An 18,303-nucleotide genomic window follows, 5' to 3' on the forward strand; every position below is an offset into this window, starting at 1 on the left:
GCTCTGTAGAATTCTGTGTTCCTGAATGAAACCAGCTCTTCTGATTCATGCTTTGCTTTTATTTCCCTTTTTTTTTTTTTTTTTTTTTTGTGGTCATGAGTGGAAATTCTGACCAGTTGTTTTTCCTTCCTGCCTTTCCTTTCCTCCCAGGAAACAGTCAGCAGCGAGTTATTACTCAGAGTGATGACGTGACCCCCAGCTCGAGGCCTTGGAGACAGGTTCTGGGCCAATAAGGGTGGCTGTGACACAGGAACGTGTGTGGGGGGAAAGGGGAGGGCGGCACAGGAGCCGCATTCCCGCATGGATACAGGGATCAAGCGTGCCTGGAGCTGGTGACTTCATTTCTGAAGGAAAACGAAGCAGCTGTGGGCAGTGGCAGCGAGGGATCCATTGTGACCCAAAGCTGCGGGCTCTGCTGCTTCGGGTTCTGTCTGCTCCCATCAAGGACTGGGCACAGAGAGGTGTTTTCCTGAAATATTTGGTGCTTGGGAGAAGAGGATGGCTGGAACATGGATGGATCATTAGAGAAAGCAGCACAAAGGTGGCACTAGGGGACTTTTTATATGGGCAGAGAGTGACAGGACAAGGGGCGATGGCTTTAGACTGATTGAGGGCAGGGATAGATGGGATTTGGGGAAGAAATTCCTCCCTGTGAAGGGTGGGCAGGCCCTGGCACAGGTTGCTCAGAGAAGTTGTGGCTGCCCCTGGATCCCTGGAAGTGTCCAAGGCCAGGTTGGACAGGACTTGGAGCAAGTGGAAGGTGTCCCCACCACAGCAGGGGGTGGAACTGGGTCCCTTCCAACCCAAGCCATCCTGGGATTCTGGGATTTCAAGGCATGAGGAGCCTCTGGGGTCGTTTCACTCATTCTCAGGACCTCCACCAGCAAAGAGACCTCATGGAAAACTTGAGACATCCAGAACACATCTCAACTACAGCCACAGCTGACTGCCATGCTCCAGCTGGGACTGGAGCTCCAAATCCAGCCTCCAGCCCGGCCTCTGTTCTGCTTTGTCCGAACAATCCTGGCTGTAAGGCTCTGCTTCCACCTTCATCTTTCCTTCCTGACACGGAAAATCCATCCCTCCCCCGGAGCCTCCACTCTTCCCTCACCTCCCCAAAAACAACGTGCACCCAAATGTGACCTTGCTGCTCCCCAGCTGCAGGCTCAGGAAGCGGAAGTGAGGGGACAAAAGCTGCCTGAGACAAGAAAACAGAAATAGATAAAACTCCCACCGGCGAGGCTGAGATCAAAAAAGCAGAGGATGAAAGGGCAGGAAACGGGTTTCCAATTGCAGGGAACAGGTAGCAAAGGCAACAAAAATGTTTGGAAAGGAAGGAGTTGACCACTGAGCTGTGCTGGATCGTGGAATGTCTCGTGGAATGTCGTGCCCATGTGTTTTACAGCAGCCACGTGATTCTGGCACTGTTGAACTGCCCAGCTCTGGGCCAGCACTCAGGAATGGCCTCTGGGGCCACTTCCACAGGAGAATCCAGCAGAATAAAAGGGTTTGGCCAAAGTGACTCAAAAAATTCTAATACTGAGGTGTCAGTGCCCAGAGAGGTGCTTTTGCTCCACCACTGCCTGGATCTAAATGGGGTCCCAGCTGCTTCTGACCAAGGATCCTGAAGGAACTGGGTTCTTACTTCCTTCTGAGCAGGAATCTTGGCAGGAAAACAAACCTGAGCAGGTTACGGAGCAGCACTTGCCCCTTCAGATGTCACTCCAGAGCAAAGCAGCTCACGAGGGCAGGCAACAATGTCAGCAGCTGGCCCTGAGCTGGGGGAGAAATGCAGATCCAGGAAGTTCTGTTTTGCCAGCCTGGAAGCAAACAAGCCCATCTCCATCCTTTTTTCCAAGGTCCATGTGACCACTGCTCCCAGCTGTGTTCCTGTGTCCCCCACGTGCTGTGACAAACAGAGGGCAGCCCCTGGCAGGTCCCTCCCGGGGGCTCTTGGCCATGTGAGAGCACCTGGGTCTGGTTTTCCTGTGTTCCACAAGGTCAGCGGATCCGGTGGGACAGCAGGGACAGGGACACCTGTCATGGAGCCACTGGGGATGTGCCTCACATGTCAGCTTTGTTCCACTTATAGGCTGTGAGGGAATTCATTTATATTCAGAATTAGCCTGAAGAAAACACTGATCCCACAAGGCTGGCTCGACCAGAGACTGATGATAAAAAAAATACACATTAATCTCTTAACTTGCCCCTATCTCCTGCTCCATCAAGATCCTCTCACTTCTCAAAATCCCAAAGAGGACTTTGAATTAGCATGTTCACATAGAACTAGGCAGTCCTGCAGTGCCAACATTTAAAAATCCAAGTGGAAGGATATCAGATCCAGAATATCTGACCCAGGCCCCTTCCCAGGATCAACTCTGCAAGACCAGGCACAGTGTTCAAGGGATCTGAGTATTTACAGGGCTCAATAAACCACACCATTGTGTTGGATTAAAAATATAAATTAAAAGAGGCATGAAAAGCACCCTGGGAAAAGCTGCATGATTTGAACGTTGCTTGTAAAACCCCCTGCCCAGGCTGTGACCAACCCCATGGCAAATCCCCGAGTGCCAAAGAGCATTTTCTCTTTGTCCCCTGCCCCCTGCTTTAACCACCCTTCCATGTGGTCATTTTCCTTCCTGCTGAGAAGTGACTGCAGCTTCCTCTGGGCCCCCCACCACAGCTCTGAAATCAGCTCTGAGATCAGCAGAGGGACCTGCAGGGAGCAGGGCCCTCCCTTCCCCACCACGCTGAGCCCTTTATCTCTGCCTCCCGCTGCCCCGGGAAGCTGTGGGACCGGAAAGCCGAGCCAAGCCCCTGCTCCAGTGTCACACAGCCCTCCCTGAGCTGCTCAGCCGGGAAAATCATTCCCTGGGCAGCACTTCTGCACCCCTGCAGGCCCTGAGATGGTGGCACAGGGCTGCCAGTGCTGTAGAGACTTCACAGCAGCACATAAAGGGTTGATGCAAGAGCCTGAATTTGGGGACTGGAGGGACAAAAATGTCTGTAAAAGCTCCAGAGCACCAGCAAGGACTGAATAGATCAGCAGGAATTTGTGCAGGGTTCAAGAAGCAGCCTGAAGATCACAGAAAAGCAGAGAATTCGGGGTCCCAGGCTGAGCTGCAGGTGAGGAATGCTCCTCTGTAACAGCAAAGGGCACCATGGGCTGTGGCTGAGCAGCCTCCACATTCCCCAGTGGAAGTGTTCCTCCACAGCACTGACACAGGGAAGTTTTCACAGCACCTGCTGGAGAAAATGGATTTTACCAGCTCCATGGAATATCAAATGAAACGGCAAAAGAAGAGCCAAGAACCCAAGTGTCAAACGCAAAGCTGGAGGAAGCAACTCTGTAAACACCTTGTTCCTCCAGCTCAGTGCCTGAACTCCCCATGGCCACTTGGGGCTGAAAATAAACCAAGTTCTGTTAAAGAGAGCCCAGCAACAGAGCTTTCTTTAGAAAATGCAGGTGTGGGATGTGACATTTTCTCCAGGGTGCAGCAGGCCCACATGGCCCCAGCTCAGCTGGCCCACAGCAGGCTGGACAACTGCACACACCTCACTTTGAGTCAGTGCTGGCACAAGAATGTCAACTTTGTAGACTTGGGGAAAAGCAGGGAGAAAAGGAAGTTGCTATGGATATAACACACACTGGAATTGGACTAACACAGCGTTCAAATCACATCTGTCAGTATGACTGTTACCTGTCTTCAGAGCAGAAAATCAAGCTCTTCCTTCCTTCTGAGTCAGAGGTAATTGCTCTTCATGCTTGAGGCTCAGTGACTCACTACAACACAAAAAGAATAGCTCCCAGAGTCATTAATCCTTTTTTTCATGATGTGCTTGGCATTATCAAGTAACTGCTCACACCATGCAAGGTTGGATCTGATCTTGACAGAAAAGGCATCATTCGTGTTATTCACACTATTTATGTGACGCACAAAGACTCCACACACCACTCAGGGAGGGAGACATTCCCAGAAACATCTCCTGGGAACAGTGAAAAGGGGTGGGAAGAGACCTGCTCTGTCAGGAGGTGTGTGCAGACACCAAACCACTGAGTGACTCTCTGGAATGGTGTCACACAACCACGACCTGGCAGCAAATGTGATAAAATAAAGAGGCTTAAGAACACAAAGGTAAAGCTGCCCCACGGAAAACGCACAGATATTCATCAGAAGTGACTGGGAAAATGGGCAGAGATGGGAACATGCTGTTTCCCCAGTGGATCCTGCAGGACAAGGTTTGTTTAAAGCACTTTAGTGGCCTCTGAGGATGCAGCAAAGCTCTGCTGAGCACGTCCCCAGTGCAGAGGCACCGCAAGATCCCAGCCCTGGCTGATGAGCAGCACTTAATGAGCTCTGCAAGGAGCTGCCCCAGCCAAATCTCATGGCACACGTTCGCACAGGAGCTGCCAAACCCAGCCCTGCCCTCCCAGCAGCCTCTGCCCTTCACTTTTCCTTCAGCAGCAAAATGAATCTTCTTCTTTTAAAGAAACAATCCTCACCCAAACAGAGGTGAGGGATTTTTGGTTGGGAGATGATTACAAAACATAAAGGATGTTTTATGTCCTCAGGACTCATTTGATGGTACAAGAGGCAGCAAATCCCTCCTTCCACACCACAACAGCATGACCCAGGTTAGGATTTTTACAACCTATGCTCTCTCATGAGATTCTTCTCATTTTTTCCCTGTTTTCCCATTTTTCCAGCCTGTCGAGGTCCCTCTGACTGGCAGCAGAACCATCAGGTGTTACAACAATATTGACCCCATACAGCCACAGGCAAAGCAAAGGCTTTAAACTCAGTTTTACAGAGATTTGCCAGAGAAAAAACCAACAACAACAACCCCTTCTCTGTACCTCCCACTCCCAGGGCTGTGTTTCATTCAGTGCTGTGCCCTGACACATCACTTTTGCTGTGCCTGCAAACAGGAGCTTGCAGGAGCAGTGACACCTCCACAAAAGAGCCAGAGACACGTGGCTGAACAAATCCCTGACAGGAGGGAACACACACAGAGTGCAGCAAACCAGAAAAGATGCAAACTACTGCCCAATAATGCCTGGCCAGGGTGAGCTGATTTTGTGTAGAAAAGGGAGCAGCAGGAAGGGGGCAAAGATTAAAGCTGGCTGGAAAATAGGTGGGTTTGTTTTGATGGAAACTTTATGGATTGCTCAGGTGTGGAAATGACTTCACCGCAATTACACAGCTACATAAAAAGATTAAATAATCATCAGAAAAGAATTCATATGCCTTGTTTTATTCGATGAAAATGTCAGTTTTGTTTCAATTATTCAGTAGGTGATAGAGTTGTAGCCCTCTGGCCACAGTGATAAGATCAAACTGCAAACAAATAAGAGAATGGTGAATGGAAATTGGAATCACAGTTCCATCAGTGTTTTTCAGGATACATTTCAGGGTATTTCCTGTACATTCCAGCACATTTCACAGTATGAATTTAGAGCAGAACATCCACCCATTCCAGTGCATAATTTAAGTTCTGAAAAACAGACACACATCTCTGCAGCAGGAGGAGCTGCACTGGGCCCTGCAGCACAGAGACTGTCAGTGTCACACAGCAGCTTTCAGGCTTTTCTTTGGCTAACATCACTTGGTTAACTATTTATTTACAGAATTAATTAACTAATTAAATAAATTATTTGTCCAATTAATACTAGTAACCCCAACTGTCAAGGCCAAAAGAATGCTGAACCCTTTGGTGCTGTCAAAGGTAGCCAAGAAGTGCAAGATGAAGCAGAGCCAACATCCATGGCCTGTCTACCCCAGGATTCCCAAAAATCTGAGTCAGCAGGAAGTGGAAACTGCCTGCACTGGCAGGGAAGGAACAAACCTCTGATCCCTCTGATCTGGAAGAAACTGAAGGGCTGCACATCTTTCACAATCAAGTTCCCAGAAGAGCAAAGGAGAAGCATAAATTGATTAAGTGAGAAAAGAGATGAGCAGACAACAGGGATTTAATTCCTTATTTAAAGCTGCAATCCCTTACTCTGACACTCAGTTGCACAACAGACCCTGAGCCACACCATGAGTGAGGGAGGGGAAGAAATCACTAAAAAGATGGGAAGGAAAATTTTCAGCACCTCATCACTTACAACAACACAGAACTCCTGGAATACCTGAGAACAGAGTGAGAAATCAGTGCAGCCACGGAGTGAACACTGACACGGGTTCAGAGTACCACAGATGCTGGTGAGAGCAGCCCCTGGGAAGCAGCCTGGGAAAATCCCCTGGGAATCCCCTGGGAAGCAGCCCATGCCCAGCAGCAGTGCAAGAACCTCTCGGTGTGACCGTACCAGTGACTGGAACCCTTCCTCCACGTGAGCTTCTGGCAGACACCTCACCTGAGAAAGATCCATTCACTATAAAAAACGAGTTTGCCAAACAGGATGATTCACCTTCTATTGGTGAGAGGCTGGTGATTATAACTGAGATTTTTTGTGATTACCAATTTCAGAGGCTTAAAGGGCCGAAAAACTTAGTGTCAGATTAAGGGCTGCACATCAGACCACAGAGAGCAGAAATCAGGGTTATTTGTTGGGTTTTGCCAGGTTCCTATCACACAACCAGCACTTTTTCCATCTGTATGTAAACCACAACATAAAAAACCCCAAATTCCAGCTGTAGCTCAATACACAACACACAAGTGCATCGTCAGCCCCATGTCCCAGAGTCCACCTGAGCAGTTGCTCTTCCCAGATGTCTCTCACAGCTCGTGGGAATTGGAGTGAGGCTCTGGAAGTGTCTCAATGTCACAGTTCTTGATCAGCTGAAAGAGGAACTCCACCTGTTTCTCATAATTCTCAATGGAGATTCTCTCATTCAACCCATGGATCCTGAAAGAGAAAGGACATTTTTCAGTCCAGGGTGAATTTCTGACCCACCTACACATATCTCCAGCACCCTGCTTGGCTGTTGACTTCAAAGAACAGTGCACAACATAAAAGCACAGCAATATACACCAAAAACTGCACTGTAACCACCCCAAATGTACTTGACTTAAAGGCTCAGAGCCCAACAACTAAGTCTGGAAAAAAATCTAAAAATCTGGAAAAAATCCTAATGGCCCATTTCTTGGCCATTTCTGTCACTGTCCTGTACAGCTGGAACACTCAACTCCTGCATCATCTGCACCTCAATAAAATGAGAACTCTAATTAAACAAACAATCCCTTGCAAGATGATGGTGTTATCACTTTGCTTCAGGAAATTTCCAGTTTTAAGAAGCAAATCAATTCGGAGTGGCAAGTGTCCCAATATATGGGTAAATCTCCTGGACAAGGCCAACTACCAGAACAGCACCTCTCACACTGCTCAGCACACAGAGGATCCACTCAGCTCCCCAGAACCACTGGATCAAACACCTAAATGACCCTGCCTGCATTTGAAGGAACAAAGAGCCAGGGCTGACACTGTCCCAGGGCTATTTCCATCCCCTGCTCGTGCAGCACCCAAATCTACAGGAAATGGGTGGCCTGACAGAGTGGGAGGCCAAGGTACACAAGGCTGGGTTTCCCTCTGCCCACTGCACATGGAAACTCTTTCCCTCCTCTTTCCCTGGGCCCACCCCAAGAGCTGCCCACGTGCAGAGCTCAGTACCTGGGGAGATCATCCTGTCTCAGGAGCAGAGGGTTGAACCTGTAAATGGCCTTGGTGACGTTGGTGAAGTGCCTGCTGTCTGTGTTCCCAATGCACGTGCCTGGAAAACGAACCTCAGGTTTATTCTGCAGGAGAGGAACAACTGGAATTTCAAGAATGACCCACCTTTCCCCAGGAGAGAGGAAAAGCATCTGGTAATAGCTCTGTGTAACCACTGCCTGCACCAAAAGCATCACTAGAAACATTGACTGGTGCATCCTGGAGAACATTCTCTCCTTCAGGAACAGGAGCTGGACACACAACTCAACCTAAGAACAGCCTTGACACTCAGCCTTGCCAAAAATTAAAGCTTCAAACTTCAATCCAGTAGCTACAGAGCTAGGAAAGAGCTGCAAGAAAGGGAAGGGGCTGGGATCATAAGGAACAATACAGAAAAGCAGGAATGGCTTTGCCAGCTATGAAAACAATAAAAGAAGAACTAAAGCAAGAAGACCTCCTCCTCCTCTCCCTCACAATTCCTTTCTTCCCTGAAGAGAGTCCTTTGTATGTGCAGAGAGCCCAATTCAAGGCTCATTGTTTCTGTCAGCTTCCTGTTTGCTTTTTTACTTCCACTACTAAAAAACAACATTAAAACCTTTAAAGCAAAAAGAGGGAACGGAATAAAAAGAGGAAAAAACAGCTGTTTCCAGTAGTTAACAGCTGGGGTGGAGGAGTACACAGCAAATGGAAACGAGGCAGTGCCAGGGGAGGGAAAAGCAGAAGAGGAAACAATAATCATCATGTGCCTGCTGTTACCTGGGACTACACTGTCAACATCTGGGAAAGTGTCCAGGATGGTTCTTTGAAAAATATGGACTGCAAATGTCTGCTCATCCCAAGGACTGATGGGCAGGGGGTCAAAGGCCTCCACCACATCGATCCTCACTCTGTCATCAGCAATGGTGTTCCTGACTGTCTCCAGCACCTGTGGGTGAAACACAAGAGATAAAATGAGCACAAGAAATGAGAATGCAGCCCTTAGAGACATCAGCAGATGTTCAGCTTTCCAGAAAACATTTGTCTGTGAACTGTCAGTTGTGGCTGTAAATAAGGACTGAAACTGTGTCAGTCTCTCTTCCTCTTCTGAGGGAATGGCTGATACTTCAGCTGAATTTTTCAATCAGATGCACATCCCTGCTTCAAGGTACTCCTGATCTGCTTCAGTCCTGGAAAACAAGTGCTCAGCCTGCTGCTCTTGGTAGTTATGGCATCCAAATAATCCAGAAAAAGCTTCCAGAGAGAGAAACTTCCAGCAAAGGCTTGGGAAGGGGAGATGTTTTGTACTGACAAATTTCACAGCTGCCCTGGGTTGGACAGGCCTGTTGGCCCTGCTAAAGTGTGCAGGATTCCCAAACTCACAGGTCACAGACTCAGAGCTCCCATTCCATCATCACACATGATCCATGTGCTCTTTGGTACAAACACTGGTGGGATCTGATCAGGGATACCTCAGCAGCCGTCTCGGCCGAGTGGATCCGGAAGTTCACCGTGGCTCTTGCAGAGGAAGGGATGACATTTACCTGGGAAAAAGGAAGGACTAAAGTTTAAAAGGAAGTTAAAATGAATAAAATGCCAACTGCAAACTCAGAACTGCTCAAACAACTGCAGGCCTCAGATGCTTCACTGTTTCCACCAAGTGTGATGTCTCTGTCTGTGTTAAAACACTGTAAATCTTATCTAAAATGCAGATAAATACACAAAGAAATACTCATCAAATCAACAAAAATGAAGTTAGCTCTTATTTATATAGAAGTTTTTACCTTGAGCTAAGCCCTCTCCCTTCAGAAAATTTATACTGAGAAAATGTGAAACTTTATTTTGGGGGTTTTTTTCAAGTGGTATTTTTACCTCATTGTCATGTTACTCTTCTTATCTACAGACTGAATATTTACAACTGTGTTAAACAAAAAAAAGCATAATCTTAGAAAAAACTCCAAGGAGCCAGGGTGTCACTTCCCTTCTGGCCACTCCGTGTCACTGTTCAGCCACTGCATCTCCCTTGCCCAGTGATGCTTTTCAGTCACAGATTTTTTTCAGAACACACCAAACACGGGCTGTTTATTTTCCGGGGCTTCAGTATTTTTGGACAGCTCCACCTCCTTATCAGGGCAGGATCTGGCTGTATCAGCCAGCAGCTGTTATCTCAGTCCAAGGTGCACATTTAACCCACTTAAGGCAAACACTGGACCTGTGCTACAAACGTCTGGGGGCCGGGGAAGTGTGTTTGTGACTGTGACAGTTTCAAATATTGCCATTGATACTTTGTAGGATTATACAAAAACCACATTTTCTTGTCTATCCAAAAAATATTAACAATTTTAACAGAAGATCAGACACTTCTGAAAGGAAGTGATTTTCAACTGTAGCCAAATCCAAGCCACATCTGAGGTCAGAATGAGACTGTGGCAACACACAGGGGCCACACTGATCTTATCACTGGATATAAACAGCTGGAAATGAAATGTCTTAATTGTCTCATCACAATTACATGGAGAAAAATCCCAATGAAAGTACCTTGATTCCTGCATTAAACATGGTGACTGCGGTGGTCGTTCGAATCAAGGCATTGGTGGAAGGTTTCCAGGCAAGGACTCTGCAAAAAAAGAAACAAAATTTTTCAAAGAAGTTGAATATTGCTAAAAGATAAGCACCATAATTTCACAGGCAATAAGCTGAATGCTGGCTTATTTAATTAACAAAGTGGTTATTAACAGGAAACTACTGTATTATCTAAACCATAAAATAATTGATTTCCTGGGAAGATTAGAAATGGCTTCATCTTTTAAGGGTGAGAGGCTGGGGATGTTTACCAAGCATCTCTTTTCTTACCTGCTGACAATAGGTGAAAACAGCCACAAATTGCTCATGACGATGTTGAGAGGAAAGCTGAACTAAGGAGAAAAAATAAAACCACAAATCAGGAAGTTTTTATTTGTCAAGAGCACGGCAGAGTCACTTGAATATGGATGAAACAATTCCAGCAGAAACAATAATTTGGGAGAAAGGCCAGCTTTTTTATCCTTCCTACATAACTGTGCTCTAAATTCATCCCTGGGTTACTCTCATGGAAATCTGGGAATGAAATCCTGCTTCTCTCCTCACCTCTGCAGCAAGGTGCTCCATAGTCATGAGCTCTGGCCCGTGGCCAAACAGGTTGCGCAAGGGACTCTGCTCCAGCCTACAAAACAAATCAACATTTAAAAGGTAAGAAAACAACTCTGGCTGTTATCGCTCCAGAAGGCTGTCAGGAATTTGATTTGTGACATGTATCCCTGTTACTGGAGATGCAATCACACTCTCCTCTCCTCGTAAGTAGATGTGCAAGCACAGCTCCACGGATTTCTGGGCATTCCAGTCACGTGCAAAGATTTCCTTTGAAAAACAGCTGAAAAAATCCCAAAGCCTGACTCCTATAAATACACAGAAACCCAGAAAAATAGCACATCAATCTAACCATGTTTGGACATATTTGGTTTTTCTAAAATATGTTATTTCTTAGCCAATTTGATATCTACACAAAGCTATAAAGAGATGATTTCTGCAGTCACATTACGACTCTATTCCATGTTTATTGGCTTGGAGAATTACCAGCTGAGGTAGCAGGGATGTGCAAGAACAAATTCCAGAGAAATCCTGCCACCCAAACAAAGGAATCTCTGTTGCTACAGAGTAAATTAGGGCAGACAGCACTTGTCTTGCTTTTAAAGAATTGGCTGACACTCGAAAGAGCTGAAGTGAAAAGAATCTGCAAACACCTGGCAATTGTCCCTTGGCTGGGAGTTGCATTTCTGCCCCTCAAAGTGAAGCTACAAACTGCAATTTCAAATACAGAACAGGAATTTGAAAAAGACTCTAAACATAAAAAATAAAAAAGTCATATATTGGTGACTTAGGAGTTTTTTTGACTGTCTTTGACACTGGGTGACAGGGAAGCTCTCACCTGGACATGGCTGCTGCCAGAATGCCAATACTTGTCTCCTTAGGAGGAAAGGATGAATGTCCTGGCTCTTTTTCCACAGTGAAGTTCAGTGTCATTGAACCTTTTTCTGTGACAGCAATCCTGGTCAATGATCAATCAATCAATCAATCAATCAACAAATAAATGACTAACGCAATTCCAAACACACATGCACAGAATGTAGATAAAAAGAGCTACTCTGCATAGTTTTAGTATGATAAAGACCACTCAAGCAGCAACAACAAATCATTAACCCAGTGTTTAGATCTCTGGAGGACTGATGTCTTGGCTGCTTCTCCAGCGAGCACAGCTCTACAGCACAGAATTAAAATGCTCAGCAGAACATTCTGCCTCTGCCAGCACAGCTGTGATGGACATCAAGCAAAGGCTGAAGGTCCCTGCCTTGCCCTTTATGCCACTGCTGCTGCTCCAGCAGCACCAACACAGCCACATGCTTTGAAAACATTCTGTAGGGGCATTAACTATATCATTTATCACTAATTAATGACTGGAAAAGAATCACGTTCATCGTGGTCACTCTTACATAGCTACTGGCTTCTTCACTCCTGCAATGATCCCATCCAGCACCGCGCTTCCCTCGTCCAGCAGGAAGGAGAGTTTCACTCCTCTGGCTTCCAGCAGAGCTGCAATTTTCCTTCCTCCCTTCAGACCAGACACCTGTGGAATCCAGGCAGAGGAACTGATCAGATCCAGCCAGAACACTGGGAGCAGAACTGGAAAACACCTTGCTGTTGGCTACAGCACAAAGAATGCACTAAATCCCCTGGGGAACGGCTCCAGAGCAACAACAAAAGACCCATCCAAGAAAATTAATTGGAGATTGTTAATGACCTGATAGCAGATGAATTTATATCCATGATGAATGCTCTCATTGATGAGTCACTGACTGCTGCTTTAATTTCAATATCTCAGAGCTATAAACTCCACAGATTAGCAATTTCAGCCCTATTCATTTCAACTATTAATAAATCTCTCTCTTTGGATTTTGACAATGCATAACCAAACTCTCCTCACCCATCTCTCTGTACCACTGGAACATTTTTGCCAGTTCTTCCTCATCATTTGGCACAACCATGTGAACCTCAACCCAGCTTTTCCTGTCTCCAAAACGGGATTCTTGCTGCACCTTCCTTGCAGAAAAGAATTTGAAGTGACACCCTCCGGTGTTCTTTTCTCCTTGCCCATCACACCAAACCCTGTGTGAACGTCACTCCAAGACAAACAGTCAACACATAACTGTGACCTGGGGCCTGACACAGTATCTACCCACAGAACCAAGAAAAACAGGAAAGACCTTCCAGCTAAACAGTGTTTAAAAATTAAGCCTTGTTACCTACAGGAACAATGCAAACAGGTTGTTATTTCAAGGAAAGGAAAGGCAAGGAAAGGAAATACCTCCTCATCATGGCCAATGCCAACATAGAAAGAGCGGCGGGGTCTGTAATTCCTCCTCAGCAGAAACTCCAGAGCTTGCAGAATGCCCTGCAGGAAAAGCAGAACGTGGTGTGCCATCCCTGTGTGGTAACAAGGAGAATAAAGGCAAAAGAATGCAGTGTGATGGAAAAGAATTGGGATGCTCTCACAGCCCTTGTGCTGTTCACGGCAAAGCTTTGATTTCTACAGCTCCCACTGGGGATATTCCCATTCCCTGGAGAAGATCCCGCAGTGGTCTCGATCAATAATGCTCTGACAGGTGCCACAGTGCCAGGGTAGGGACATGAAATACAGAGCAGCTGCTTCTGGCTGCTGCTGTCAGGGACAAACTGCACAGGGAGCACCACAGAGTCCGAATTATCCAAGGAATTCACTGCTCCCCTAAAGCACCTGTCACACACCCAGATTGGCTTTCACTGGAGCTACCAAATCCAGGGATTTTAAGGAGCAGCATGTTTTGTGCAAGAAGTGCTAAGATGACCGAAGAGAAATCAAATCTATCATTTGCTATGGCAATAGATATAAAAACCAATATATTTGCTCTATTATTCCATCTCTCTTTTTCAATTTAAATTACTTAATTATGCACATCTCACCTCTATCTTGTCAGCACCCATTTTTTGCCATGTTCACTGAAATTGCTCTTTTTTTTTTTTGGCCATTTGTGGAGTTACTTGTGCAGTTCACAGCAGAAGGAAGCACCACCCCAAACTTTTAAGTTTCAATGCTTTGAAATTGATGATTAAACATCCTGAAACTTTCTAAGAGTGTGTCCAGTGTGAGACCGGCTTGCTAAATATCTGTTCAAATTTAAATACAGGGCTGCCATGGAAGTAATCCTCAAAGTCACAAAGGGCCATTTTCTTTAATAATTTTTCCAACAACCTTTTCCCAATGAGAAAACCTTCACAGATCAATCTTTTCTGAATACATTCCTCCCAAATGCATTTAGTACAACAGCTCTTTGTTTCGCCCCAGGCTGGATAAAAGATGGAGGGTTATTTGCTGATCCTATTAAATAAACAGTTTAATTTGAAACTCAAGCCTTTTCAAAGGGTCAATTTTGGCTTTGGGTGCCTGTGTGACACCTGGGAAAAAGGAAAAGGTCTATCCCTGGCTTCAAGCACAGCATTTGACAGAGAATAATGGAATGGTTTGGTTTGGAAGGAACCTTTAAGCTCATCCAGTCCCACGGGCAGGGACACCTTCCACTGTCCCAGGCTGCTCCAAGCCCCATCCAACCTGGCCTTGGACACCCCCAGGGATGGGCCAGCCACAGCTGCTCTGGGCACCTGTGCCATGAAATTTTAAACTGGCATTTAACCAAATCCATCTGCATTTGAATATGATTCTCCTGATTCTTCAAGAGTTTTAACCCTCTTTTCTTCAGTAAGTGGTCACTCCACTCCCTGGGAGAAAACTGCAGGGCTTAGGAATTTCTGCCTAACAGAAAGAGGGGCGAGAGACACAACACAGCGAATTTCAAGAGGATGGATTTCTCCCCTCTGCCTTGCCCAGGCTGTGTCTTTGTGGAAGGACATTACCAAGCACACGTACAATGGCAGAGTTTTTGTTATCCAGCGTTCCTCGTCCATAGATGAAACCTTCGTGCTCTGCAGCTGAGAAAGGAGGGAAATCCCAGCCCTCGGGGGGAGCAGGCACCACATCCATGTGTGCCAGCAGCATATAGGGCAGCAGGCCAGGGGCAGAGCCCTGAACTGTAAAGAGGTGGCTGTATTGCCCAACAATTTCATGTTGGATGAACTTTGAAGAAAATACAGCCGGGAAGACTGTTAAGAAAAAAAAAAATTAAAAACACATGTAAAAGAAAAAGTTAACAATAATGGCCAATTTTAGCATTATCCCATAGAGCTGTCACCTAGGTAGCACCAGGGGGGAACTGTAAATAAGACTGACCACAACAGAATAGAAGTTCTCACACTTTTACCAATCCATCTCATTTTGTATTTAGAACTTTCCTAAACAAACCCAGAATTCTCGCTGAGCAGTGCTGCAGCTCTTTTGCAGGGAGCAATGATGCAACTACCAAAAAATTAGGTTGAAGCAGCAGCAGTCATCCTCCTTTTATTTTTTCATGGCATTTAACCATCTCAAGGATCAAAAACCACCATTACAAAAAGTCTTTTAAACCTTTTGGGGCCACTGATACCCCCAAAACACTGTTGCAGAGGGGACACATGTGTGACATTCCTGACAGGCCTTTCTTCAGGAAAAATATAAAGATCTGTTCCCTTCTATTCAGGAATGATATATGCTCTCTTCTATTTGTTTATGAAAATGGAATAGAGCAGCAGACACTGCCAAGGATGGAAGTTCAGTACCTTTCTGAATGTAAGTCCCAAATTCTGCCATGGCAGTTGTATTCAAATCCTCTGGAGACCTGGACACGGTTGGGATTTTAATGGCCCCTTCAAAGAAACACAGAAGAGAAATCACTCAGCACTGAAATCAAACAATGCTCCAGTTGCACTTCAAAAGGGGAAGAGTATTCATGTTCCTGAATATTTTCCAGGCTTTAAACATTATTTCACAGCACAGCACGAGCTGCCACAATCAAAAAAAGACTGATGTGCTTCAGCTGGGCTGTGCACACGCAGCCACCAGCGTTTCCTAACAGCTCAGCCAAGGTATCTCTCCAGATAATTTGACTCCACTTTTCATGCTGAAGTGTTGAACGATATTGTTAGAAATGCTACTGTCCAGGAGCAGCTGCAATTTGCTTGGGTGATCTGATTCCTCAGAGTCGTGAACTGCTCTGGCAGCTGAACAGGCCGCTGAGTTGGCAGTCCAAGGTTCTTTCTCAAGAGTAAGGCATGTTGTGATGGTTATTACACCTTCCTACTGCTTTATAAATTAACATATATAAACACACAGGGCTTTTGTTGGCCCTTTTGGTCTGCCCTGTCATTCAAACAGGCTCTCCAACATCCAGTCCCTGTCCTGCAGAACATGGGAATAACTTAGTCCCAGCTGCCTTTCCGAAGAGCAGCTGCCAGGCGAGGTTATGGATTCTTTTGAGGTCGTGTGATTCATGAATTAACACAAAAATCTACTGTGAGCTTTCATTTTCCCATTAAAAAAAGAATGCAAACATGATTTGCTAGGCAATAAATCCTACAAACCAGCAAGGTATGAGGTTTACACACAGGGTTTTATCACTTCGTGCCAGATTGTGGCTTCCTGCACAGTGCCAGCCCTCCTGAGAGGTAAACCCCTTAAATCTTCTACGTCAGACAGCACAAACACCCCAGGACTGGTCACAGCAGTGAGCAAGAAAGGGAAAAAATTCCAACAGTGACTTATCCAGTGGACAAAGGGATGTCTGGAAACGCCGTCATGGGTGCCTGGCAAAATTCTGTGTGTACGAGCAGGAAACAGTGGAGAAAATCAACACAGGGCAAGAGTTGGCTCAGAAGAACCACAGGATCACTGAGACTGGAAAATCCCTCCAGGATCGAGTCCATCCTGTGCCCGATCCCCACCCTGAGCTCTGAGTGCCACATCCAGGTGACACCTCCAGGGATGGTGACTCCAAAAATCCCTGGGAAGCCCCTGCCAAGGCCTGGCCACCCTTTCCATGAGGAAATTCCTGCTGACATCCAACCTGAGCCTCCCCTGGCCCAGCCTGAGGCCGTTCCCTCTCCTCCTGTCCCTGTTCCCTGGGAGCAGAGTCCGACCCCCCGGCTGTCCACCCCCGTCAGGGAGTTGTGCAGAGCCAGAAATTCCCCCTGAGCCTCTTCTTCTCCAGGCTGAGCCCCCCCCACCCCAGCTCCCTCAGGACTCTCCAGCCCCTTCCCCAGCTCCGCTCCCCTCTCTGGACACGCTCCAGCCCCTGCACGTCCTTCCTGAACTGCAGCGCCCAGAACTGGACACAGCGCTCGAGGTGTGGCCTCAGCAGTGCCCAGCACAGATTTTCAATCACTTCCTTAGTCCTGCTGAGAGCCAACACCCGGTTCCTCCCCTGGAAAGCACCTGGGGAGCGGCCGCCTCCACACCCGGCCCCCCGTGCCCTGGATCCCCCCCTCAGGAGGGGCCTGGCCGGGGGCGAGGGGGGCTCACAGCGCTCGGGCCCCCTCACCTCGCAGCGCCTCCTTGAGCTCCCGCCGCTCGCCGGCACTGAGGGCGGCGGTGCCGGCGCTCCGTGCCCAGAGCCGCGGGACCCCGGCCGGGGCTCGCAGGACGAAGGCGCGGAGCAGGACGGCGGCCGCCAGCGCCAGCACAACCGAGCCCAGCGCCAGCAGCAGCAGCAGCAGCACCGCCGCCCGCCGCCCGCCCGCCATCGCTGAGCGCCGCACGCCCGCAGCTGACGGACGGGCCCGGGGCCAATCGCCACCCGCCCCGCCGGAGCGACGGCCAATGGGATTGCGCGAGGGGCGGGCTGGGCGCTCCCGGGGCTGCTGGGAGTTGTAGTTTGCAGCCGGCATGGCGGAGGGCTGCGGCGAGCGAGGAGTTAGGGAATTGTTTGGGTTGGAAAGGGTCTAAAAGCTCGTCCCGTTCCACCCCTGCTATGGGCAGGGATACCTTCCACTGTTCCAGGTTGCTCCAAGCCCCGTCCAACCTGGCCTTGGACACTTCCAGGGGTGGGGCAGCCACAGCTGCTCTGGGCACCCTGTGTCAGGGCCTCATCACCCACATGAGAAAGAATTTCTTCCCAATATCTTGCAATGCTGCTCCCAAAAGGATGAGGATTAAAGGAGTTCCCGTGGGGAATAACAACCCTGAGGCTCATTGGGGCCACAAGTGAGGCAGAAGGATGCCAGGACTGGGCCAAGGGGCAGCCCAGGAAGTCCCTGTGTCGTGCCAGCCCTGCTCCTGACATACTTTAAATCTACCTGCTTTTCAAAATGTTTCACTTCTTCCCTTGATTCCACCAGCTAGCTCGATGGAACAGTTCTTATTCCCTTCTTTACAGCTGTTCTGACCTAAATGAGAAGATTTATCCCACCTTCCCCTGGCGTTAACTGTCCCAGGATGCCAAATGCCAGATGGGAGCAGCCATGGAAATCCTGCCCTTGAGTCAGCAGAAGAAGCCGATGATTGTTCACACATTCTTTATTATCAAAAAAAAAGAACGAAACCAACATTAAATTAAATAAATTACAAACATTTCTGAGCTGGTTATACATCATGCATTTACCAAGTAAGGCTTCAGAGCCAAAACGCATCAACCTCACTGTTACTTAAGAGCAATAAGGGGGATTTTTTTACTGGAAGCTAA

At 47.4% G+C, this 18,303-nt stretch overlaps 1 protein-coding gene across 1 annotated transcript; it reads right to left on the bottom strand.

Annotated features, from left to right (window-relative positions):
- Positions 1–5,360: 5,360 nt before the first annotated feature.
- PM20D1 (peptidase M20 domain containing 1) lies at positions 5,361–17,365 on the bottom strand (the record flags this gene model as incomplete). Its single annotated transcript, XM_082296151.1, has 13 exons — positions 5,361–6,850; positions 7,613–7,712; positions 8,408–8,576; positions 9,100–9,171; positions 10,166–10,244; positions 10,481–10,542; positions 10,754–10,829; positions 11,592–11,711; positions 12,154–12,287; positions 13,026–13,112; positions 14,622–14,854; positions 15,407–15,493; positions 17,164–17,365. 13 exons carry the CDS (start codon positions 17,363–17,365, stop codon positions 6,721–6,723), a joined length of 1,551 nt encoding a protein of 516 aa, XP_082152277.1. The 3' UTR covers positions 5,361–6,720.
- Positions 17,366–18,303: the final 938 nt, after the last annotated feature.

This window comes from Coloeus monedula, assembly GCF_965178545.1.
Source record: "Coloeus monedula genome assembly, chromosome: 23".
In the NCBI taxonomy this organism is placed as follows: Eukaryota; Metazoa; Chordata; class Aves; order Passeriformes; family Corvidae; genus Coloeus; species Coloeus monedula.